Here is a 25719-nt window from a genome sequence, read left to right as displayed (position 1 = left end):
GCTTGAGGGCCATTGTTGAAGGGTGGTAGTGAGGGAATCCATGGCGGAGGTGGTCATTGGGGGGTGCCGACAAACATTGTTGCACTGGGCTCCAGCAGCGTTAAAACCGTCCCTGTGTCCACCATATAGGTACAGCAAAGGTAAAGGTAGTGCAGGTTTCACACAGAGCCAATACTGGAAAGGCATAATAACAACAATTCTCTCACCTACACAACTGCGCTACGTGGACGACAGTGGAGAAAGCTTTCTTCAAGCACACATACAATAAATTGCCACGGCATGTGCAGTGCAGCATTTTGTGCAACATTATCTTAAACACACCCCCACTACCTTGGGACAAGAACAGGTACAGCAAGAGCAGCAGGAGAGCAAGATTTCCCCCCATAGAACAGTTGGACAACGTGCACTTCACTATGTAAGCATGGGTGGAAAAACGCATTATGAATCAATGCCATTCCTAGGGGTGGGACAAAGTAAGAGAAGGAGGAATAGTTTCAATACGGAGCACGGGCCCTCACACACCCCAAGGGGTGTAATACCTAATCATAGGGCAGATCCTCATTAAGCCTGCATAGCCAGTTGCAGCTCAGGTTTTGTGCATTTAATGAACGGGCACAAACACAAAGACACACACACATACACACAAAAACACTTTGAATATATACTTATATTAAATGTGATTTAATGTGGAATGACTGCACAACTATAAGCGTCTGCTCAAACTACAAGTGTAAATATGCTTTCAAAAATGCTTAATCTTGCATGACATACATTGAAAATGTTCATTCCCAAGTACAACCAAAGGTAAGTTGTAAGTTGTGGCACAAGGTTTAGGACAACATGGCTAGCAATTGTAGGAGCTAGTTCTCACCTCTGGATGGTAGGACCCTTTTCCTGATACATCATTATTCACTGAATTCATGAATAGACGCCCGGATTAGAAGTCGGAAGAGCAGTATCTCTGGGTGGGATAGACTTCCACCTGATCACACTTGGCCCAGAGTTCCCACAATTTTATTTTTTGCATGCTGGAACACTAGGCCTGATATTACCAACCAGAAAAGCCTGCCAGTAAATTCGCATGAGGATCTAGCAGGGGTTGTGGGAACAAGTGCATCTCAGCCTTAACCCCTAATGTGGCATGGGGGGAACATTCAAAGCTCCACCCTAGAAAACAACAGCCTGGCCTTGTTTGTTACACCCGGGCCCCTATGGCACATAGGACCCTCTTTTCCATTTACCACTTGCTTAGGGCATGAGATTCAGTTAGGGACTGCAGGTACAAGAAGATTAGAGCAGGTTGAAATTGGGAAGCAAATTATCTGCTGAATAATAACTCCTGCTAATTGCAGATCCACCCGTTATTTCCCATTCTGGGGACAATAGTCAAACAAGCATTTACAATGCAATGGTCTCGTCAATATTAAAGGTAGAGCTATTGGCATTGCTCATGACTTATTTCTTTTTTTTAAATCATAAATAAATGGCATTGTCATTTACATTGCCAATAGCTTAATCGTTAAATAAATCGCATTGTTATTTACAATGCCAATAGCTTAATTGCTCGCAAATGCATGACCTATTGCATTTACAACCACACAGTGCCACCCACACAAAGCCACCCACACACACATACAGAGCCACCCACACAGTGCCACACACACACAGAGCCCCCCACACAAACACAGAGCCCCCCACACACAGAGAGCCCCACACACACACAGAGCCTCACACACACACACAGAGCCCCCCACACACACAGCCCCACACACACATACACAGAGCCCCACACACACACAGAGCCACACACACACTGAGCCCCCACACACACAGAGACACGCAAAAACAGAGCCACACACACACAGAGCCACACACACACAGAGCCACACACACAGAGCCACACACACACCCAGAGCCACACACACACACACCCAGTGCCACACACACACCCAGAGCCACACACACACACACACCCAGAGCCACACACACGCACCCAGAGCCACACACACACCCAGAGCCACACACACACACCCAGAGCCACACACACACCCAGAGCCAGATACACACCCAGAGCCACATAAACACACACAGGAGAGCAGGCACAGCGAGGGGGCAGGGAAGCAAGCACAGCGAGGGGGCAGGGAAGCAAGCACAGCAAGGGGGCAGGGAAGCAAGCACAGCGAGGGTGCAGGAAAGCAAGCACAGCCAGGGAGCAGGGGAGAAGACACAGCCAGGGGGCAGGGAAGTAAGCACAGCGAGGGGCAGGGAAGCAAGCACAGCGAGGGGGCAGGGGAGCAAGCACAGCCAGGGGGCAGGGGAGCAAGCACAGCCAGGGGGCAGGGGAACAAGCACAGCAAGGGGGGAGGGAATCAAGCACAGCCAGGGGTCAGGGAAGCAAGCACAGTCAGGGAGCAGGGAAGCAAGCACAGCCAGGGGGCAGGGAAGCAAGCACAGCCAGGGGACAGGGAAGCAAGCGCAGAGAGGGGGCAGGGAAGCCAGCACAGCGAGGGGGCAGTGGAACCAGGGGGCAGGGGAGCAAGCACAGCCAGGGGAAGGGGAGCACGCACAGCCAGGGGGCAGGGGAGCAAGCACAGCCAGGGGGCAGGTAAGCAAGCACAGTCAGGGGGCAGGGAAGCAAGCACAGCCAGGGGCAGGGAAGCAAGCACAGCGAGGGGGCAGGAAAACAAGCACAGCGAGGGGGCAGGAGAGCAAGAACAGCGAGGGGGCAGGGGAGCAAGCACACCCAGGGGGCAGGGGGGCTAGCACAGCCAGGGGGCAGGGGAACAGGCACAGCAAGGGGGCAGGGAAGCAAGCACAGCCAGGGGACAGGGAAGCAAGCACAGCCAGGGGGCAGGGAAGCAAGCACAGCCAGGGGGCAGGAAAGCAAGCACAGCCAGGGGACAGGGAAGCAAGCACAGAGAGGGGGCAGGGAAGCAAGCACAGCGAGGGGGCAGAAGAACCAGGGGGCAGGGGAGCAAGCACAGCCAGGGGGAAGGGGAGCACACACAGCCAGGGGGCAGGGGAGCAAGCACAGCCAGGGGGCAGGGAAGCAAGCACAGTCAGGGTGCAGGGAAGCAAGCACAGCCAGGGGGCAGCGAAGCAAGCACAGCAAAGGGCAGGGAAGCAAGCACAGCGAGGGGGCAGGGAAGCAAGCACAGCGAGGGGAAAGGGAAGCAAGCACAGCGAGGGTGCAGGGGAACCAGGGGGCAGGGGAGCAAGCACAGCCAGGGGGCAGGGGAGCAAGCACAGCCAGGGGGCAGGGAAGCAAGCACAGCCAGGGGCAGGGGAGCAAGCACAGCAAGGGGGCAGGGAAGCAAGCAAAGCCATGGGGCAGGGAAGCAAGCACAGCCAGGGGGCAGGGGAGCAAGCACAGCCAGGGGGCAGGGAAGCAAGCACAGCGAGGGGCAGGGGAGCAAGCAGAGCGAGGGGGCAGGGGAACCAGGGGGCAGGGGAGCAAGCACAGCAAGGGGGCAGGGAAGCAAGCAAAGCCATGGGGCAGGGGAGCAAACACAGCCAGGGGGCAGGGGAGCAAGCACAGCCAGGGGGTAGGGGAGCAAGCACAGTCAGGGGGCAGGGAAGCAAGCACCGCGAGGGGGCAGGGGAGGAAGCACAGCCAGAGGAGCAAGCACAGCCAGGGGGCATGGAAGCAAGCACAGCCAGGGGGCAGGGAAGCAAGCACAGCGAGGGGGCAGGGGAGCAAGCACAGCGAGGGGGCAGGGGAGCAAGCACAGCGAAGGGGCAGGGGAGCAAGCACAGCCAGGGGGCAGGGAAGCCAGCCCAGCTAGGGGGCAGGGGAGCAAGCGCAGCCAGGGGGCAGGGGAGCCAGCACAGCCAGGGGGCAGGGATGCAAGCACAGCGAGGGGCAGGGGAACAAGCACAGCGAGGGGGCAGGGGAACCAGGGGGCGGGGAGCAAGAACAGACAGGGAGCAGGGGAGCAAGCACAGCCAGGGGGCAGGGCAGCAAGCACGGGCAGGGGAGTAAGCACAGCCAGGTGTCAGGGAAGCAAGCACAGCGAGGGGGCAGGGGAGCAAGCACATGCCAGGGGGCAGGGGAGCAAGCACAGCCAGGGGAGCAAGCACAGCCAGGGGGCAGGGAAGCAAGCACAGCCAGGGGGCAGCGAAGCAAGCACAGCAAGGGAGCAGGGGAGCAAGCACAGCAAGGGGGCAGGGGAGCACGCACAGCGAGGGGGCAGGGGAACAAGCACAGTGAGGGGCAGGGAAGCAAGCACAGCCAGGGGGAAGGGAAGAAAGCACAGCCAGGGGGCAGAGAAGCAAGCACAGCCAGGGGGCAGGGAAGCAAGCACAGCCATGGGGCAGGGAAGCAAGCACAGCCAGGGGGCAGGGGAGCAAGCACAGCCAGGGGGCAGGGAAACAAGCACAGCAAGGGGGCAGGGGAGCAAGCGCATACCACTTCAGTGATTGCTGTCAACCACATAATGACACCACCTCTGTTGTGTATTGTGTCATATTTACAACAAGGGGTGGTGAGGGACAGAGTCTCTGAATTAAACAGAATACTCTCACCCAGTCAAGAGATCAGGGCTAGATCCAACACCGTTTTTTAGCTCACTGCACCATCCCAGTTTCAGAACCTGGCTGTATGCAAATTAGTCTGTTCCTGTCCCAGTGCATGATGGGAACAGGGCAAACCAAACTACAAAAGCCAATTCTTACACTGGGAAGGAAACAAGCTACCGGGGACCGGTTTCTGGCATTTCAGCCTCTTCGGCCCGGCTTGCTTGAATCCTGATGGTGCAATGAGCAAGGGACTCACATCTGAGTATACCCTTCCACGCTTAGGGTGGACAAAAATATTTACAACAAGGGGTGGTGAGGGACAGAGTCTCTGAATTAAACAGAATACTCTCACCCAGTCAAGAGATCAGGGCTAGATCCAACACCGTTTTTTAGCTCACTGCACCATCCCAGTTTCAGAACCTGGCTGTATGCAAATTAGTCTGTTCCTGTCCCAGTGCATGATGGGAACAGGGCAAACCAAACTACAAAAGCCAATTCTTACACTGGGAAGGAAACAAGCTACCGGGGACCGGTTTCTGGCATTTCAGCCTCTTCGGCCCGGCTTGCTTGAATCCTGATGGTGCAATGAGCAAGGGACTCACATCTGAGTATACCCTTCCACGCTTAGGGTGGACAAAAATATTTACAACAAGGGGTGGTGAGGGACAGAGTCTCTGAATTAAACAGAATACTCTCACCCAGTCAAGAGATCAGGGCTAGATCCAACACCGTTTTTTAGCTCACTGCACCATCCCAGTTTCAGAACCTGGCTGTATGCAAATTAGTCTGTTCCTGTCCCAGTGCATGATGGGAACAGGGCAAACCAAACTACAAAAGCCAATTCTTACACTGGGAAGGAAACAAGCTACCGGGGACCGGTTTCTGGCATTTCAGCCTCTTCGGCCCGGCTTGCTTGAATCCTGATGGTGCAATGAGCAAGGGACTCACATCTGAGTATACCCTTCCACGCTTAGGGTGGACAAAAATATTTACAACAAGGGGTGGTGAGGGACAGAGTCTCTGAATTAAACAGAATACTCTCACCCAGTCAAGAGATCAGGGCTAGATCCAACACCGTTTTTTAGCTCACTGCACCATCCCAGTTTCAGAACCTGGCTGTATGCAAATTAGTCTGTTCCTGTCCCAGTGCATGATGGGAACAGGGCAAACCAAACTACAAAAGCCAATTCTTACACTGGGAAGGAAACAAGCTACCGGGGACCGGTTTCTGGCATTTCAGCCTCTTCGGCCCGGCTTGCTTGAATCCTGATGGTGCAATGAGCAAGGGACTCACATCTGAGTATACCCTTCCACGCTTAGGGTGGACAAAAATATTTACAACAAGGGGTGGTGAGGGACAGAGTCTCTGAATTAAACAGAATACTCTCACCCAGTCAAGAGATCAGGGCTAGATCCAACACCGTTTTTTAGCTCACTGCACCATCCCAGTTTCAGAACCTGGCTGTATGCAAATTAGTCTGTTCCTGTCCCAGTGCATGATGGGAACAGGGCAAACCAAACTACAAAAGCCAATTCTTACACTGGGAAGGAAACAAGCTACCGGGGACCGGTTTCTGGCATTTCAGCCTCTTCGGCCCGGCTTGCTTGAATCCTGATGGTGCAATGAGCAAGGGACTCACATCTGAGTATACCCTTCCACGCTTAGGGTGGACAAAAATATTTACAACAAGGGGTGGTGAGGGACAGAGTCTCTGAATTAAACAGAATACTCTCACCCAGTCAAGAGATCAGGGCTAGATCCAACACCGTTTTTTAGCTCACTGCACCATCCCAGTTTCAGAACCTGGCTGTATGCAAATTAGTCTGTTCCTGTCCCAGTGCATGATGGGAACAGGGCAAACCAAACTACAAAAGCCAATTATTACACTGGGAAGGAAACAAGCTACCGGGGACCGGTTTCTGGCATTTCAGCCTCTTCGGCCCGGCTTGCTTGAATCCTGATGGTGCAATGAGCAAGGGACTCACATCTGAGTATACCCTTCCACGCTTAGGGTGGACAAAAATATTTACAACAAGGGGTGGTGAGGGACAGAGTCTCTGAATTAAACAGAATACTCTCACCCAGTCAAGAGATCAGGGCTAGATCCAACACCGTTTTTTAGCTCACTGCACCATCCCAGTTTCAGAACCTGGCTGTATGCAAATTAGTCTGTTCCTGTCCCAGTGCATGATGGGAACAGGGCAAACCAAACTACAAAAGCCAATTCTTACACTGGGAAGGAAACAAGCTACCGGGGACCGGTTTCTGGCATTTCAGCCTCTTCGGCCCGGCTTGCTTGAATCCTGATGGTGCAATGAGCAAGGGACTCACATCTGAGTATACCCTTCCACGCTTAGGGTGGACAAAAATATTTACAACAAGGGGTGGTGAGGGACAAAGTCTCTGAATTAAACAGAATACTCTCACCCAGTCAAGAGATCAGGGCTAGATCCAACACCGTTTTTTAGCTCACTGCACCATCCCAGTTTCAGAACCTGGCTGTATGCAAATTAGTCTGTTCCTGTCCCAGTGCATGATGGGAACAGGGCAAACCAAACTACAAAAGCCAATTCTTACAATGGGAAGGAAACAAGCTACCGGGGACCGGTTTTTGGCATTTCAGCCTCTTCGGCCCGGCTTGCTTGAATCCTGATGGTGCAATGAGCAAGGGACTCACATCTGAGTATACCCTTCCACGCTTAGGGTGGACAAAAATATTTACAACAAGGGGTGGTGAGGGACAGAGTCTCTGAATTAAACAGAATACTCTCACCCAGTCAAGAGATCAGGGCTAGATCCAACACCGTTTTTTAGCTCACTGCACCATCCCAGTTTCAGAACCTGGCTGTATGCAAATTAGTCTGTTCCTGTCCCAGTGCATGATGGGAACAGGGCAAACCAAACTACAAAAGCCAATTCTTACACTGGGAAGGAAACAAGCTACCGGGGACCGGTTTCTGGCATTTCAGCCTCTTCGGCCCGGCTTGCTTGAATCCTGATGGTGCAATGAGCAAGGGACTCACATCTGAGTATACCCTTCCACGCTTAGGGTGGACAAAAATATTTACAACAAGGGGTGGTGAGGGACAGAGTCTCTGAATTAAACAGAATACTCTCACCCAGTCAAGAGATCAGGGCTAGATCCAACACCGTTTTTTAGCTCACTGCACCATCCCAGTTTCAGAACCTGGCTGTATGCAAATTAGTCTGTTCCTGTCCCAGTGCATGATGGGAACAGGGCAAACCAAACTACAAAAGCCAATTCTTACACTGGGAAGGAAACAAGCTACCGGGGACCGGTTTCTGGCATTTCAGCCTCTTCGGCCCGGCTTGCTTGAATCCTGATGGTGCAATGAGCAAGGGACTCACATCTGAGTATACCCTTCCACGCTTAGGGTGGACAAAAATATTTACAACAAGGGGTGGTGAGGGACAGAGTCTCTGAATTAAACAGAATACTCTCACCCAGTCAAGAGATCAGGGCTAGATCCAACACCGTTTTTTAGCTCACTGCACCATCCCAGTTTCAGAACCTGGCTGTATGCAAATTAGTCTGTTCCTGTCCCAGTGCATGATGGGAACAGGGCAAACCAAACTACAAAAGCCAATTCTTACACTGGGAAGGAAACAAGCTACCGGGGACCGGTTTCTGGCATTTCAGCCTCTTCGTATTGTGTCATGAACGAAGTAAATAGAAATTATAAGCCTTATGCTAATGGCGCATTGACCTACTGAGCTATCTTGGCACGTGAGAGAGCCGTGGGAGGTATTCTAAAGACACACAGACCAAACAGGCGCTGCTGCTTTAACGCCAAAGGCGCCAGGAGGCAGAGTCCAGGGTAGGGGAGACAATGAAAGAGTTGCAGACTGGGGGAGTGGCGGGGAGTGGTCCCCGCCTCGCGCTGCTGCCTCCGTTCTGCCCTCAGGTGAAGTCCTCCCTCCCTCCACCTCCTCCCCCTGCATGCATTCCACCTCCACCCTCCCAACCCCGGCAGAGCTGCTCTCTCTGGTCGGCCTTTCATTCAGAGGAGGAAACTGCCTGGTAGAACCCAAAACAGGAGCCCTCGCACATCAGCGGCAGAGGAGCCCTCTCACATCAGCGGCGGTGGTGCCCTCCCTCCTGGCTGAGCAGGGCACCCTCGCACCGCAGGAGAAGGGCATCCTTGCACTGCAGCAACAGGGCACCCTCGTACAATAAATAGCAGCAGAGCAGAGCTTGCACCATAGCAGAAGGGCAGTTCTCACAGCAGCAGAGCAGACCTCATACCACAGCAGAAGGGCAGCTCTTACACCAAAGCAGCGGAACGGACCTCGCACCATAGCAGAGGGGCAGCTCTCACCCAACAGCAGCAGAACGCAGTAACCGAGCGCAGCAGGAGAGGCGCGCTCTCCCTGGCCGCGGGAGCTTTAAATTTAATGAAAAATTACTTAGTGTGTATGCGTGAAATGACACGCATGCGCACTAAAACAGCAGCACACTGAGGAGATCAAAACTACCTGTATTTAAAAAAAGAGCATCCTGCGCATGCGTTTACTGATATGCATGCACACAAACGAGGGGGGAGACCAGCCAGATGGGGAGATTGAAACGACGGTACACCGCAAAGGTCCGAAATTTTCGGAATCGGGGGCGTGTTTTTTGCTGAGTGACAGATGACGTCACAGATAGAAAGAACGCAAAAAACACGCCCCCGAATCCGAAAAAGACGGGGCATGAACCGAGTGACACCCCTCTCCTCCAATGGCTGGCCTCCGTTTAGGAAGCCAGCCAATGGAGAAGAGGGGCGGGTTCAAGCCCCCTAACTAAAAAACATAAAATCTTCGGCTCAGCCCACTGCTACGCAGTGCAACGGTCCTCAACCTAAAAAGGTGGATTTAAGTGTGAGGAGTCTGGCCGGAAATGTTAATTTATGGCACCATTCACACACCTAAATCTGCATGACTTACAGTTCCACAGTGGTCTGGTACTTGATGCAACATTGTAATGCATAGTTGGAATGCAATTGGCATAACCTTCCCTTTTTAATGCCACCCACCAAGGTGCAGTCAACACCTCATTGTTTATTGATGATGCTACTACACTTATAGGCTTGCCCTCCAATGAATCTGAAAGCTGTCTAAGGACCCAGTGACACCCCCTCACCCTCACAACCCCAGGCGTTGTTAATGGAAAAGGGAGTAAAAAGGGAACAACATTGTAGGCAAGTGGAAATATTCCATACAGACAAAGTAAAGTGACAAGTGATGAAGATGTTTTGTCTATTAGGAGTAAAAGATTAAAGTGCAATATCTTGTGCAGGCTAGACGTTACAAACAGAGAAGGTGTGTAGAAGGTCTGGAGGGAATACTGGGCACAAATTTGAGGATAATGTATAGGTGCCTTCCATGGTCCATTCACAGAGGGAACAGGCACTACTAGAATTCTAACTGCAATTAAAGCCGATGTCTTGGTACCTGATGCATTTTTGAGACTGCCGAAAAGAGACGGCTGTATGTGGTCGCTTAGGGGACTTATAGTTACAAAGAAGATTGCTGACCATGCATACGTTGCATGTACAGTACTGAAGATCCCCAAGGACGAGGACTTAAAAAGTATTTCCAAAATCCTAAGCACTGTTGCCCTTTACAGTCTACTGGTATGTGGTGGTGAAGGGCGGGGAAGACTTGAAGACCTGTTGCGGTGGTATCGTGAGTGGCACAAGAAGGGCCTTGTAGATCTAGCACAAGATGAGGGACAGCAACAAAGGTCATTCTTGGGCGTGCAAGGGGATGTTGCCTCAAGGAATGGCTGCTATTGTAGCTTCCAGACTATGGAAGGTCCCTCAGCATCTTCCAACCCTTCACACTCTCTCTTGAGCCAAACAATCCACGTCATGAAAAACCTTGGGGCCAGATACATCTTCACCAATGAGCTCTGAGATTGCTCCCTGGAGAGCAGCTCCCACTGCACAGAAAGAGCCGGCCATTGGTCTGTATGGACAGAGGGCTCCAGGGTATACATTCCTGAATACCTTCAAGCATGCCAAATTCAGAGGATCTAGAGCCCTGCTCGATCACCTCAAAGCATAAAGAACCCGCATCACCTTACCTCCAAAACAAATGAGCGCAAGATACATTCTATGCCTTTCTCCTATCCGCCATCCACCTCCTTCAGATCCTGCAGCCCTGCTGGCATTATGTTCAGCTCCAGGCTGTCCAGCCACAAAATGTGTTGTTCACTTGCATAGAGAAAGGGAAGATGCCTTTTCCTCCTCCCCCCCCCACCCAACCCCCCAAACACTGCTATAAGCAGGTCTGGACAGGGCGTGATGGCAGAAAGATCAGGTCATAATTGGCAGGCATACCACAGTCTTGCAGCAATGCAGTTATGAAGAAGAAGTGTTTGAAGGAAAGGGTTCACAAGAAGCATGGGAGGAGGAAGTATCAGTTACGAAGCACTGTTTGTACACAAAGTGTGTTTAAATGGTAGTCTGGCAGCCCCGCCATCTTTTATAAGCCCTGCAACTGCAAATGCGGCATGCAAAACTGAGTTCTTTTTTATGCTCTCATTTTAGTGAGCAGCAGGCACCATGTTTCCACTGCTGCTTGTGTATTGCACTCTGAGCATCGCTATACACTTGGTTAATACACCTGTGCATGCACAGACAGAGTTGACAGACAGAGACAGAGAGATGGCCTGTGCCACTGACATTCCCATTTTATAGGGCCCATATTACTGAGCCCCCTGGAAGCCAGAAGGGGGCTTATGACCCTGACATGTGCCGCTTCTGCTCCAATGGTGGCATAAAGCTGAACTGTGATTGCATGCTAGGAGCCCTTAACCATAACTGGTGACAGATCATGGCACCAATAACCATGTTGATGATGGGTATAATATAAAACTCAAACTATATTAATCAAACCTATTGGTTTGTTCATGGACCTGGGTGTAACAAAGGCCCCCGTAGCCCTCAGGGTTACTCATATCGGAAGGGGCCCCCTCAGCCCCTACATATGTGAGTGTGGGGGGCCTTTCAGCATATCTTGCAGGGGGGGGGGGCTCACGTTTTGTTATGCCGCTGTCATGGACGGAAGACAGTCAGAAGCTTTGCAAGAGTCTGTGGGTCCCTTTGCACACATGTACCATCATCCAACCACTAATCCAACATTTAAAATAGACAGAGTGGGGTCTCATGGTCACAGCCGTGGCACTACAGGTGTGTGTCTGGCTGGGCACACGCAGTGGCAGTTATAGAACATTAAAGGAGTGCCACAGCTTCAGATCGTAGTGCTCTGTCTGGAGTTTGTGTGGCATAATTGTGAGGGTAATGATAATGGTGGCCATATCATCATTATGTTATGCTAATCTTGCATGATGGGTTGTCCTCACAATGATCAGCTCTCTAGTGTCCTGGGTGCGGCATATCTGCAAGAGGACGCCAGGGCTGGTTTGCGCTCCCAGTCCGGCCCTGGCTCGATTGCAGGGCAAAGATGGGAGCTCCAGTGTAACTGAAATAATTTATCAATGGCCCAATCAACACTGACAATGTGAAACTGTGCAGTGCTCTTATGGGCTAATCCAAATTAGAAAGACACTTTTTTAAAACAATGGCTTTGGAGGCAGATCCAAATTGACCAATCGCTGAAGGTGCTGACACAAAGGCCCTACCGCGGAATTCTTTATTTGAGATCTGAGAAAAGCCAGTTGTCTCTAGCCAGACCTAAACAGTAACTGAGCAAGCTGACTCATTAGATTACCAGAGTAAATCTGTTGCCAGAGTTACAGTAAACAGTCAAATACTATAGAAAATACTTAAAGAATTTGCGTTCTTTAAGCATCTAAGAAGAGACTAGCAACGTTGCCTGATTTCTGAGCAGAAAAAGCAAGTGATAAAGAAAGTCAAACATCTAGGCCCTGAATGGAATCTGCTTTGCAAGCATGCTTTTTCGTCCGATCATTACAAGATGTCAGCCAAAAAACATGCTTTGCTACATTCTTGCCAGACGATGTCATGATGCTACCTCCGGCAAATTGTTTACATTTTTTCAGTCTACACACCACCTGAAAACCGACACGCAGGTTGTTGCGTAAAACAAATGTTAACATGTGTGGGACAAAATGGTGTCTTTAAACCTGAAGGACGAGAAGACGCTTCCGCAATGGGCTTGGGCGATAAACATGACTGTAATTAAAGTTGGACTCGGCGATAATACCACAAGTCACCACACCCGTCTGCTCATCCTCCCAATGCGTGCTGCAACTAGAGGACAACAGAGAGGGATCTGTGGAAATTATAGTGCGAGCCACAATAGAAGATTAATTACAGTGGCAACACTCCAAACATGGTCTTCTGAAGATTAATGCAATAATTGTGTATTCTTAGTACAAAGTCATGGTGAGCAAAGAAACGAACATAAACAACACCTTGCTAGTGATGGCTTCAGTTCAGACACTTTAATTGTGTTACCTTATTAGGATATAATTTATTATCTCATTGTTTTCTTTTATTTTTCACTGTGTCAGCGCTTACTTCACCTGCGTCTTCTCGTAGTGCATCATTCATCGGGTCACGTCTATTCCTTCCAGAAGGGATAGTAGGCGAGATTTATAGTAAACAGACCTAAAAAGTGTACCCACTGCGGATCGCGTACAGTTCATGTGAGCCAGGCGCGTGCACAGGACTTCGCTCCCCCTACCCCTCCCACAAAGCAAGGCAAGAGAAGAACATCAAAGCGACCGCGGCCGCTATGATTCCATTTGCCACCAGCCACTTCACGCGCTCCGCAGGGCATAAACAGGGCCATCTGCTTGTGAGTCGGAATACTGGCATGGTTGCCCAGCCCCCCTCCCAGCTCTGCCTTTCCTCTGCTCAGCTTCAACCGGTGCCTGACATCGCACCTCAGTTCAAATTGTGTATGCCCTCTGTTTGTATTGCAGGTCCTAAACATAAAACACAAACCTGTCTTTCCCCCCAAAAAACGCAAGCATTTTTCGAAATTGCACCCTTTAACTGCATACAAACTTGTTTCAATTTCTTTTAAATATTTTTCATTTCACCATCGAAGCTCCTCTGTTACTGCCCCCTACTGATCCTGTTGCTCATTACATCCATTCCACTGTTGCTCATCTTTCGCTGTCTCATTTTTTAAAAACTTTTTTTCGACCCAGCAGTTTTTTGGTGGGCTGCACCGTTCTAGCAAAAATGCTTTTTTCTCTTGTTTTTTCTTGTTCAGGGTTTCAAAATAAGTGTGCCATTTTGGAATGGTAAACAAAAAACAAAGTGGCTACTTTATCAAGACACATGGTTGATAATGCTGGGCTTGCCTGACTAAAATGAGGCATGCATGCATGGTGACACGTGCGCATATGCACCATTGCACTTTTTCAAATTTGCAAACACTGTTCAGCATCGGCAATAACCATTTTTTGGTATTGCAGATTCTGAATGGCATTGTCAAAAAAAGGCATTGGAAAAGCTAATACGTTTGCAAAGCTAAAGGTGAACCCTACTAGCTTTGCCAATGCGCGTTATTACCTGTTCTTATTGTTTCTTGTCAAAATGAAGGAAAAGAGGCGCCAATGTTCTTTGTACGGGTTTGCAATCTTAGAAACTGTTCTCCCCTCTTTGATCCATCTGGTGATACATGGGTCATCCTGTCAGGAAGGCTGATACCGAGATTGCTTCCAGCTTGCTCAGCTCCCAAACCCCTGTGCCATTCTCATCTGGAGCAATGTGGAGCTCTGCTGCTTAAATGGCGCCAAAGATTTTAAGAAAGACCCAAAAGTGTGGTACATTAGCCTGCCCTCTGCTTGAAAAGTAACTAGGGCCTTGCTGTCCAATCAAATTGGGGTTGTCTGAAGTTCAAAAGAAATTATGAGCCAGCAGTAAAAACTGCAAGATAGAACTTCTACACCTAATAGTTAGTATTTCTAATTTTCCACCAAAACGTCTGAGTTCAGTGATTTGCCTTGAGATATTAGGTGCTTAAGAATTAAGGGACCTATTTTGTGACTGTGTGAGCCCGAAGAAATAGAAACAAATGAGATGTAAATCATTTTCAGTTGTGAAAGGATGTGCTCAATGGCAGTTTTTGTTGTGAGCCTGAGTATGTTTCCAAATGCTTCATGAGTGGGTCTCAGTACTAAAAGAGCATGTCCCACACTGTCCCAAACCAGTGTTATTCACTTCCCAGTGCCTGCTCCTTTCAGTGCTCCGTGCTTGTGTCCCTCAATGTCCAATGTCTGTCCCTCACCCTCCCTCACACCCTCACTCTCACATCCCCTAACCCTCACACCCCATCAACCTCACACCCCCCTCACCCTCACACACCCTCGCACCCTCACACACCCTCTCACCCTCACACACCCTGTCACCCTCACCCTCACACCCTCACACCCCCTCACCATCACAGCCCCCACACGCTCACCCTCACACCCCCTCACCCTCACCCCTCTCACACCCCCATACCCACCCCCCCTCACCCTCACACCCTCACCCTCACACAGCCCCTCACCCTCACACCCCCTCACTCTCACATCCCCTCACCCTCACACACTTTCACCCTCACACCCCCTCACCCTCACCCCTCTCACACCCCCATACCCCTCACCCTCACATCTTCACCCTCACACAGCCCCTCACCCTCACACCCCCTCACTCTCACATAACTTCACCTTCACACACCCTCACCGTCACTCACCCTAACACACCCTCTCATCCTCACACACCCTCTCACCTTCACACCCCCTCACACCCTCACCCTCACACACCCTCTAACCCTCACACACCCTCACCCTCACATACCCTCACACCCCCTCATCCTCACACCCTCACAGTCCCTCACTCTCACACCCACTCACCCTCACACCCTCACACTCACACCCCCATGCCCTCTCACACTCACACCCTCACACACCTGCACCCTCACACCCCCTCACCTTCACACCCCCTCACCCTCACACCCCACACCCTCACACACCCTCACCCTCAGACACACCCTCACCTTCACACCCCCTCACCCTCACACCTCCTCACATCCTCACCCTCACACACACCCTCACACACCCTCTCACCCTCACACACCTTCACCCTTACACCCCTCACCCTCACACTCCCTCACCCTCACACCCTCAAACACCCTCACCCTAACACCCCCTCACCCTCACACACCCTCACCCCCTCACCCACACCACCTCACACCCTCACCCTCACACACCCTCATCCTCACAACCCCACACCCTCACCTTCACACCCCCTCACCTTCACACCCCCTCACCCTCACACCCCCACACCCTCACACCCCCCCTCACCCTTACACCCCCTCACCCTCTCACCCCCTCCCCCTCACACCCCCTCCCCCTCACACCCTCCCCCTCACACCCCTCCCCCTCACTCACTCTCACCCTCACACCCACTCACCCTTACACCCCCTCACACCCCACACCCCCTCACCCTCACACCCCCTCACACACCCTTACCCCCTCACACACCCTCACCCCACACACCCTCTCACCCTCACACACCCTCACTCACCCTCACACACCCTCACACACCCTCACCCTCACACCCCCTCACCCTCACGCCCTCACCCTCACACCCCTCACCGTCAGCCTCACAAACCCTCACACACCCTCACTCACCCTCGCACCCTCACACCCTCACAAACCCACTCACCCACACAACCTTCTCACCCTTGCACACCCTCACCTTCACACACCCACACCCGCACTCACCCTCACTCACCCTTACACCCCCTCACCCTCACACCCTCATTCTCACACACGCCCTCACCCTCACACCCCTCACTCTCACACCCCATCACCCTGACACCCCCTCACCCTCACCCTCACACACCCTCACCCTCACACACCCTCACCCCCACTCACCCTCTCACCCTCACACACCCTCACAACCCCTCACCCTCACACACCCTCACCCTCACCCCATCACCCTCACACTCCGTCAGACCCTCACCCTCACACCCCCCCACCCTCACACCGTCACCCTCACACCCCATCACACCTTCAACCTCACACACCCTGACACTCACAACCCCACACCCTCACATACCCACACCCTCACACACCCTCACACCCCCTCACCTTCACACCCCCTCACCCTCACACCCCACACCCTCACACCCCCTCACCCTCAGACACCCCCTCACCTTCACACCCCCTCACCCTCACACCTCCTCACATCCTCACCCTCACACACACACCCTCACACACCCTTTCACCCTCACACACCTTCACCCTTACACCCCCTCACCCTCAAACACCCTCACCCTCACACCCCCTCACCCTCACACACCCTCACCCCATCACCCTCACCCCCATCACCCTCACCCTCACACCCTCACCCTCACACCCCCTCACCCTCATAACCCCACACCCTCACTCTCACACCCCCTCACCTTTACACCCCCTCACCCTCACACCCCCACACCCTCACACACCCTCACCCTCACCCTCACACACCCCTCACCCTTACACCCCCTCACCCTCACTCCCCCTCACCCTCTCACTCCCTCACCCTCACACCCCCTCCCCCTCACCCCCTCACCCTCACACCCCTCTCCCTCACTCACTCTCAGCCTCACACCCACTCACCCTCACACCCCCTCACACCCCCACACCCCCTCACCCTCACACCCCCTCACACACTCACCCTCACACACCCTCACACCCCCTCCTGCACCCTCACACACCCCCTCACCCTCACAACCCTCACAACCCCTCATACACCCATACCCCCCTCACCCTCACACACCCTCACCCTCACACACCCTCTCACCCTCACACACCCTCATTCACCCTCACACACCCTCACACGCCCTCACCCTTACACCCCCTCACCCTCACACGCTCACCCTCACACCCCTCACCATCAGCCTCACAAACCCTCACACACCCTCACTCACCCTCGCACCCTCACACCCTCACAACCCCCTCACCCTCACAACCCTCTCACCCTCACACACCCTTACCCCCCTCACCCTCACACCCCCTCACCCTCACAACCCTCTCACCCTCACACCCCCTCACACACCCTTACCCCCCTCACCCTCACACACCCTCTCAACCTCACACACCCTCACTCACCCTCACACACCCTCACACACCCTCACCCTCACACCCTCACCCTCACACACCCTTTCACCCTCACACACCCTCACTCACCCTCACACACCCTCACACACCCTCACCCTCACACACCCTCACCCTCACACCCTCACCCTCACACCCCTCACCGTCAGCCTCACAAACCCTCACACACCCTCACTCACCCTCGCACGCTCACACCCTCACAAACCCCCTCACCCACACAACCCTCTCACCCTCGCACACCCTCACCCTCACACACCCTCACCCGCACTCACCCTCACTCACCTTCACTCACCCTCACACACCCTCACCAGCATAGCATAACAAAATGCAGCATAGCATAGCATAACAAAAAAAAGCATAGGATTGCTAAACATAGAATAGCATAACAAAACAAAGCATAAGATAGCAAAACAAAACATAGCGTAACAAAACAAAAACATAGCATATCAAAACACAACAAAGCATAGCATAGCATTACAAAACACAATAAAACATAGCATAGCATAACAAATCATAGCATAACAAAACTAAGCATAGCATAATATAACAAAGCATAGCAAAACAAAACATAGCATAGTATAACAAAACATAGCATAGCATAACAAAACACAACAAAACATAGCAGAACAAAACATAGCATAAGATAACAAAACATAGCATAACATAACAAAACAAAGCAGAAATAACAAAACATAGCATAACAAAACATAGCAAAACACATCAAAACATAGCATAGCATAACAAAACACAACAAAACATAGCATGCATAACAAAATATAGCATAGCAAAGCATAGCAAAACATAGCATAGCATAACAAAACACAACACAACATAGCATAGCATAACAAAACACAACATAGCATAGCATAACAAAACAAATCATAGCATAGCATAGAATAACAAAACATAGCATAGCAAAACAAAGCATAGCATAATAAAACACAACAAAACATAGCATAGCATAACAAACCACAACAAAACATAGCATAGCATAACAAAACAAACCATAGGATCGCAAAACTAAACATAGCATAACAAAACAAAGCATAGGATAGCAAAACAAAACATAGCATAACAAAAATAGCATAACATAACAAAACATAGCATAACAAAACACAACAACACATAGCATAACAAAACATAGCGAAACACAACAAAGCATAGCATAGCTTAGCAAAATACAACAAAACATAGCATAGCAAAACAAAACATATAATAGCATACCAAAACATAGCATAGCATACCAAATACAACAAAACATACCATAGCATAGCATAACAAAACATAGCATAGCAAAACAAAGCATAGCATAATAAAACACAAGAAAACTTAGCATATCATAACAAAACATAGCATAGCATAACAAAGCATAGCATAGCAAAACATAGCATAGCATAACAAACGATAGCATAGCATAACGAAACACAGCATAGCATAGCATACCAAATCAAAGCATAGGATAGCAAACATAGCATAGCATAACAAAACAAAACATAGGATAGCAAAACAAAACATAGCATAGCATACAGCATCACTCAGTACCACCACAGCATCACTCAGGGGCACCACAACACCACTATGCGCTACCACAGCATCACTGAACACCACAGCATGACTGGTTCTCCATCACAACATCACTCAACGCCACCACAGCATCAATCTGTGCAACCATTCATCAACAATCGGTTCAAATATGTTCTCTCAATGTTTCAAGCTTTATTACAAAAAGATGTTAATATTTCACTTCTGTTCTTGGATTTTCGTCACAATAAAATACACTGAACATAATCTTCACAAAAGTTATTTACAAAAGCTTAAGCTATTGCCATTATAAATGACAATAACTTTTATTTAGGTATTCATTATTAAAAAAAATTAAAAACCATTGTTATTGTAATATCAATACATGTAAGTCACGTAAATACAACACATATTGCATTACAAATGCTATAGGTGTCACATTTGCGAAAGTTATAACTATTGGCATTGTAAATGACAAAGCTATTAATTTAGCTATTTTCAAAAACAAAACATAACTAAAAAATGTGTCATTTACAATACTTATAGCTCAAACTTTCCTAATGTAAGAACTATAGCATTGCAAATGCTTGTTTCTTTGTGTTACTTATCTGACGACTGTCGATCATTACACCAAATTGGTCTTACTCCCCGTTTTCCCACATTTTGGTCTCTCTTATTCTAGATCAATGCCTCGCTCATTACATAAAACGCCTGAAAACACTTCAATACATTGCATCGAAAACCCTTGACAGGAGCTATTAAATGGAAATGTATTTATTCGCCGTTAAATCCATCAAACTCAAAAGAGACTGGATGGTTAGGGTTATAAGTAGTAGCATCCTTCGATACCCTGTGACCCCCCAGGGCCTTCGTTTTACCAAAGAGGTGGGGAGTCGCTATCCTCTTTCCCAAATCTATTTCACATACCATCCTAAAAACACGAAGAGACCCATTTGGTTTAGTGGTGGCTCGCACAAGTCAGTGAGGTAGTGAGGAGGTGGTGGGGGCGGGGTGGGGTGGGGCAGTGTAATTTGACATATGACAGGCTAGTGATAAGTGAATGAATAAATACATAAAATAACCCTGGGCAAAGCACTACGCTACGCTCGCGTAGTTTGCGAAGTTTGCGCAACTTCGCACTACCCGAACTGCACGTAGCTCAGTGCAAACATGCGTAGCGTAGTGTAGTGCAGCGGTCATTTTTTGCTTGCTCGCGGTCCTCAAAGTCAAGTTGGCGACCGTGAGCAAGTAAACTGTCATCCTCGCGAGACTTTTTCCTTGTTCACGATCAGCAACATCAAGTTGACGATCGCGAGCATGGAAAATAAACCTCCCGGCGAGATTCTCAACGCGGGGAGGTCAGGTTTCTCAATGCGAGTGGTTGCGCATGCTCGCGACCGCTCGCGATGAGAAACTACCAGTCCACGTTGAGAAAGCTGCAGCTCGAGTAAAAATCTACTCGAGCGACAGAAAAGTACAGTTCGCACTGTGCAAGATGCCGTTTTCAATGATTGCACAGTGCCGGATGCTTGTCCGCACTGTGCAATCATTGAAAACAACATCTTGCACAGTGCGAACATGCTACTACACAGTTCGCGTAGTGCTACGCGCAACTCGCTTAGTGCGAAGTGCACTTTGCGTAGCTTTGCGTAGCGCAACTTCACAAACTACGCCCACCCCTACATAAAACCACTTACTTTGCCCTCACCGCATCGCCGAAAAGCGGTATGTTGAATTCCACTACCCCCACCCGCACCACCTCACCGCCTCACCGCGCTACTTTACCTGTGCGAGCTGCTACTGATTTGTTCGCTACTTCTTTGTGAAATTCAAAACGCTGGACCAGGTCCTGATACTGGATTCCGTTTACATTCCCATTCAAGATACTGTTTAAATAACAATGACAACCCTGTCTGCCCACAAGAACCAGGGTAGGTATGTATTCATATAACAATTGTCCAGTGGGACTCATTCAAACATGATACCTACTTATGTGTCTTAGAGGGACCCCAGAGTTACTCAGACTTATTCAGTGGAACAACATTAATTACATAGAAGACAAAACACTGGACTGATACAGTTTTTATCTTGTAATGTTTCAATTCCTATCAAAGGTAAAACTCAAAACAATAAGTGTTTATAGTGCAGACAACCCTGTGCTCCAATGGTGATTATATTTACAAAGAACATAGTAAAAGACACTGTACAATTCCCATTTAGACCCCATGTGACTGTTATGATCTCTTAGAATATAGGCATCTGTCTACCTGGCCACCTAATAATGAGATCACTTGTATGACAGGAAAAACTACCAGGTCTTCATCCTATCGATCCCAGTCCTGTGTTCAGTGCCAGGGTGTATTCTTTAGGAACCAATACCAATCATCTTCATATGAAATTTGGCGAAGCTGGTCTCATTCAGATCGAACTAGAATTAATATCAAGGCAAAATTGGTCAATGGTGCCAAACTGAGTGAGATTAGCTCCACTGCGTTCTTGTTGAAGAATACATTGAAATATCAATTTTGGCAATTTTACCTCGATGTTGATACTGGTTTGGTATGACGGGTACCAGCTTTGCTGTGCTTGGCATGAAGAAGATTGATATTGATATTTCGTACAATGAGCATGGCAGGGATAGGTTCCACCTTTCTGCAAAAATCTGGTGGCCCTACACTATCCCTTCTGTAAAAAATTCAGAGTGGAGGTCATGCCTAATAAACATTCCGATATATCGGGGGACCCGGCAAGGATGCCCACTCTCTCCTTTACTGTTCTTACTGGGCCTAAAATCTTTGGCAGCTGTTATTTGTCAGTCGACTTTCATAAACGGCATTAATAATCCCGCAGTCAACTGTAAAATTCCACTTTGCGCGTTTGATATCTTACTGACTTCCCCTTGATTGACGCCTTCTCTGTTTTCTCCAGTTATAAGATTAGACAAAGAGCGAGGCACTGTCATTGACTGTCCATGACGAGGGCCTACATTGGACTCCTACAGCTTCACATGGAGAACTCCGATTAAAATACTTAGGCGTTCTCATTAACAGGGGCCTCAGTGGCACGGTACCTGACAATATAAAATCCCTGATGTCCAGAATCGATGTAGACTTCACACACTGGTCTACCTTACAAGTTCCTTTCTGGGATAGAATCCATTTTTTGAAAATGGTAACACCACCTCGATTCAATTACATTTTTGGCATGCTGCCTCTCACAATCCCTACACACATACGCCGCACTATAAATAAACATATCAAGCTGTTTATATGGGTGGGAGGGAAACCGTTGTCTTAAACCAGCAAGGTTACATGAAGACCCTGAATCTGGTAGCCTATGACTTCCTGACATGCATAAGTACTATCTCTCCCACCACCTTTCACAGTTAGCCTCTTTTTTGGCACCTATCAACAATCATCCTCAGTGGATACTTTGAGAATGCACTTTGACACAATCCCCAATGGGCCTAGGACTCCTCTATGATACCATGATGTACCATTTAACCCCCCCATGCTTTGAGCAATGTGGATGACATGTAAAGCTGCCCATTACTGCAAAGCATAGTTAACATGGTTCATAAAGAGGCACCACTCTGGTCTAATGAAGGCATATGCATAGGCCACAGCTGGTTAGATGGTTGACATGGGAAACTAGGGGGATCATGACAATAGGAGATCTACTTAGAGGGGACACCTTCCGTACTTGTGCAATGCGAGTTTTTTTTTTACCCCAATCACAACAGTGGTGGTATTGGCAACCAAGACATTGTCTACACGGTAGACTTGGAAGAGATCCTAAACACCTCCCAGAATCACCCATATTGAGATATCTCAGAAACTGAGAACTTTCTAGAGGTTTAGTATTGAACCTATACAAGATCCTTATTGAAATAGTTTATTCCTCTAGTACACTAAGATCCTCTAAAACCTATTGGCAGGAAAAGTAAGAAGTTACCATCTTGGATGGAGACTAGAAGGAGATCATGGAATACTATGACCACTCACTTCGACAAGCAGAATTGAAATATTCCTACTTCAAGATACTACATTATTGGTATTGGTCCCCATATAAATTGTATAGGGCCCAGAGGATCCAGAACGACATTTGCTGGAAATCTAATGCACGTGGCTGTGAGCTCTACCATATACTATGGTCCTTCCATGCCCTAACATCCTACTGGTGCTCAATCTGGCAATCACTCCGCAACAATAGGACTATACCCTTTAAGAAATTTCTACAATACCGACTCATTACATGACTTTTACGGATATGGATGACACAACTTCCCGTTGGCGTACATGGATACTGACAGCCTTAATGATGGCCAAGATTTGTTTTCTGCGACACTGGTGTTCCTCCCAATCGCCCACACATCAAGAGCTGAATTATACTGTTTGCTCGCTTATGAGAGGCACATATAGAAGATTCAATATCAATTGCACTTAGTTGAGGCTACCTGGGGGCTTTTCTTACACCTTCAAGAACTTTAAAATATTATAATGTCATGGATCGCCACCTATACCCCCTAATTTTTGTTCCCAATAGGTGTTAATTTGAGTTGATAGGATAGAACTTGTGCTGTATCCAGTAGGAGAGCCCCAAGTAGTATATTTGATCGATCTAGAATGCTTTCTGAGGGACTTCTTGCTCACCTACTGAAACCACACAATAGAGACAATGCTACCCTTATGGTGTTATACATGAAAGTTACCCAACGAATAGCAATTTTGATTAATAGTAAGCTACAGCTCATACCTTCCCATGTAACTCTAAAATATTGTGATGTTCTCAATATATCTTGAGTGCTAACTATTTGCCTTTTTTTTTTAATTTACATGATCCAAACTGGATATCACACTGCCGTGATGGTTTTATCCATCCTGTATTGTACATGAAGAGTTATTTAACAAATAGCAATGTTAATTTATGGCATACTAAAGCTTATACTTTCCTGTATTGATTTAAAAATATTGCTATATCCTTAAGGTATTAGTGTTTGGCAAGTGATTATTCACTATTGGCTGATGTTTTTTTTGATGAACTTGAATTTTAATAATACATTATAATAGACCTGACCGTGATTGATATGAAATACAAATAAAGAAATGTTTGAAAAAAGAAGAAAAAGATTCAATGCCACGCGCAGACAAAGAATGTGATCGAAGACGCTAATAAAATATTCATGGCTTCTGGGCTGGGAGGGCCCAGTAATGCCCCTGGAGAGGCTGATTTTCCTGACGTTTGTGGTGCTCCAAGGAAACCAGGGGCACCACCACACTGTTTAAGGGAAGCCTGGGGCTTGCAGGAGCCCAACAGCCCCATTTGATTGACTTTCCAAACGGATTCTATGTTTTTAAGGGTCATAAAATCTATGATCTCCAGATTTTTTCACCATTAATTTGTGTGCTGGAATTTTTGTTCCACAGCCTGGGAGCGCAGCAATCTTTAGTGGTGTGAGCTGTGGCTGCATTTTATGTGATCTAAGTGTGTTAAAGAAACACAGACACACGCTTTGTTGGTTTTAAATTATAAATTGACAGTATATTGAAGACAGTAACTTTTGATAAATTTTTTAATTTTTTATTGGCAATGATAATTACATTCAAACGTGGTTGTTGATTATAGTCCTATAATGATGATTTTTTTATATGTGGTTATGGATATTTTAATGCTGTAGCCCCTTGATAAAGTCACTAGGCCTGCCTTATAAATTAATGTGATGACCCTGGCAAAGCCAGTAGGTTTGCCTTAGATTATCAATATTGTAATTTCCCCTTGACAAAGCCAATAGGCCTCCTGTATTTAAAGTGATAACCCCTGTGCATCTGGTGTAGGAGTTGGGGAGTACTGAGATTTTGGGGTTGTGGTCTATTAGGGGTCACATGTGATTTCAGAATCTCCCCTTAAGTATTTATAGTTGCATGATGTATATATTTGTAAGTTAAGGGATAGTATTTAATAATATGTGTGTAACAAATGTACTTTTCCTTTTTCAAGTAAAAAAAAAACAACTCACTGGACAATCATTTATTGAGTGTTATTATTGCATGCCAGAAAATGGAGATTACTAGCCCATACCACCTCCCCATAGCAGGCCTTGGTATGCTCTGCTTCTCTGCCCTGAGAGAGTCAAGTGATACTATACTTGGTTCTCAGTAAGGAGAAATTGTGGACCTATTACTTGAGAGGCCTAACATCCTTTACAAGTAATAAACCAATTGCTAGCACACTGGATATTCCTAAACTATTGAAATGTTTAATCATTAACCATGAAGTCATGGAGGGGAGGATATGCTGAGAAAATATGGATTTATATTTTATTATTTTTTTGCATTTTGGTGTCAATACGACTAAGTGAGGATACATTTTTTATGCCTACAGTAGCCACTCTTCGAGATGGACGACTTTTTAAGCGTTTCACAAGGGAGCGCCAGGGAGCGGTGCGGCGACGAGTTCACCAGGTCAACGGACACAAGTTCATGGCAACGTACCTGCGACAGCCCACATACTGCTCACACTGTAAAGACTTTATTTGGTAAGTACAACTGCATCACTTTTGTTGTTGTTGTCATTACTCTGTGAGGAACAT

The 25719-nt window shown here is 48.5% G+C and overlaps 1 protein-coding gene across 1 annotated transcript in view; it reads left to right on the top strand.

Annotated features, from left to right (window-relative positions):
• The window catches only part of PRKCH (protein kinase C eta), a 773184-nt gene that overhangs the window by 320947 nt on the left and 426518 nt on the right, over nucleotides 1-25719 (top strand). The window contains exon 3 of the mRNA XM_086937948.1: nucleotides 25512-25665. Within this exon, the coding sequence (XP_086794074.1) occupies nucleotides 25512-25665 (154 nt within the window). The remainder of the gene's footprint in view (nucleotides 1-25511; nucleotides 25666-25719) is intronic.

The sequence above is a fragment of the Lissotriton vulgaris genome, chromosome 9, assembly GCF_964263255.1.
Source record: "Lissotriton vulgaris chromosome 9, aLisVul1.2, whole genome shotgun sequence".
Classification (NCBI taxonomy): Eukaryota; Metazoa; Chordata; class Amphibia; order Caudata; family Salamandridae; genus Lissotriton; species Lissotriton vulgaris.
Note: the sequence above shows the minus strand (reverse complement) of the source record. Positions and strands in the feature narration are given on the sequence as shown.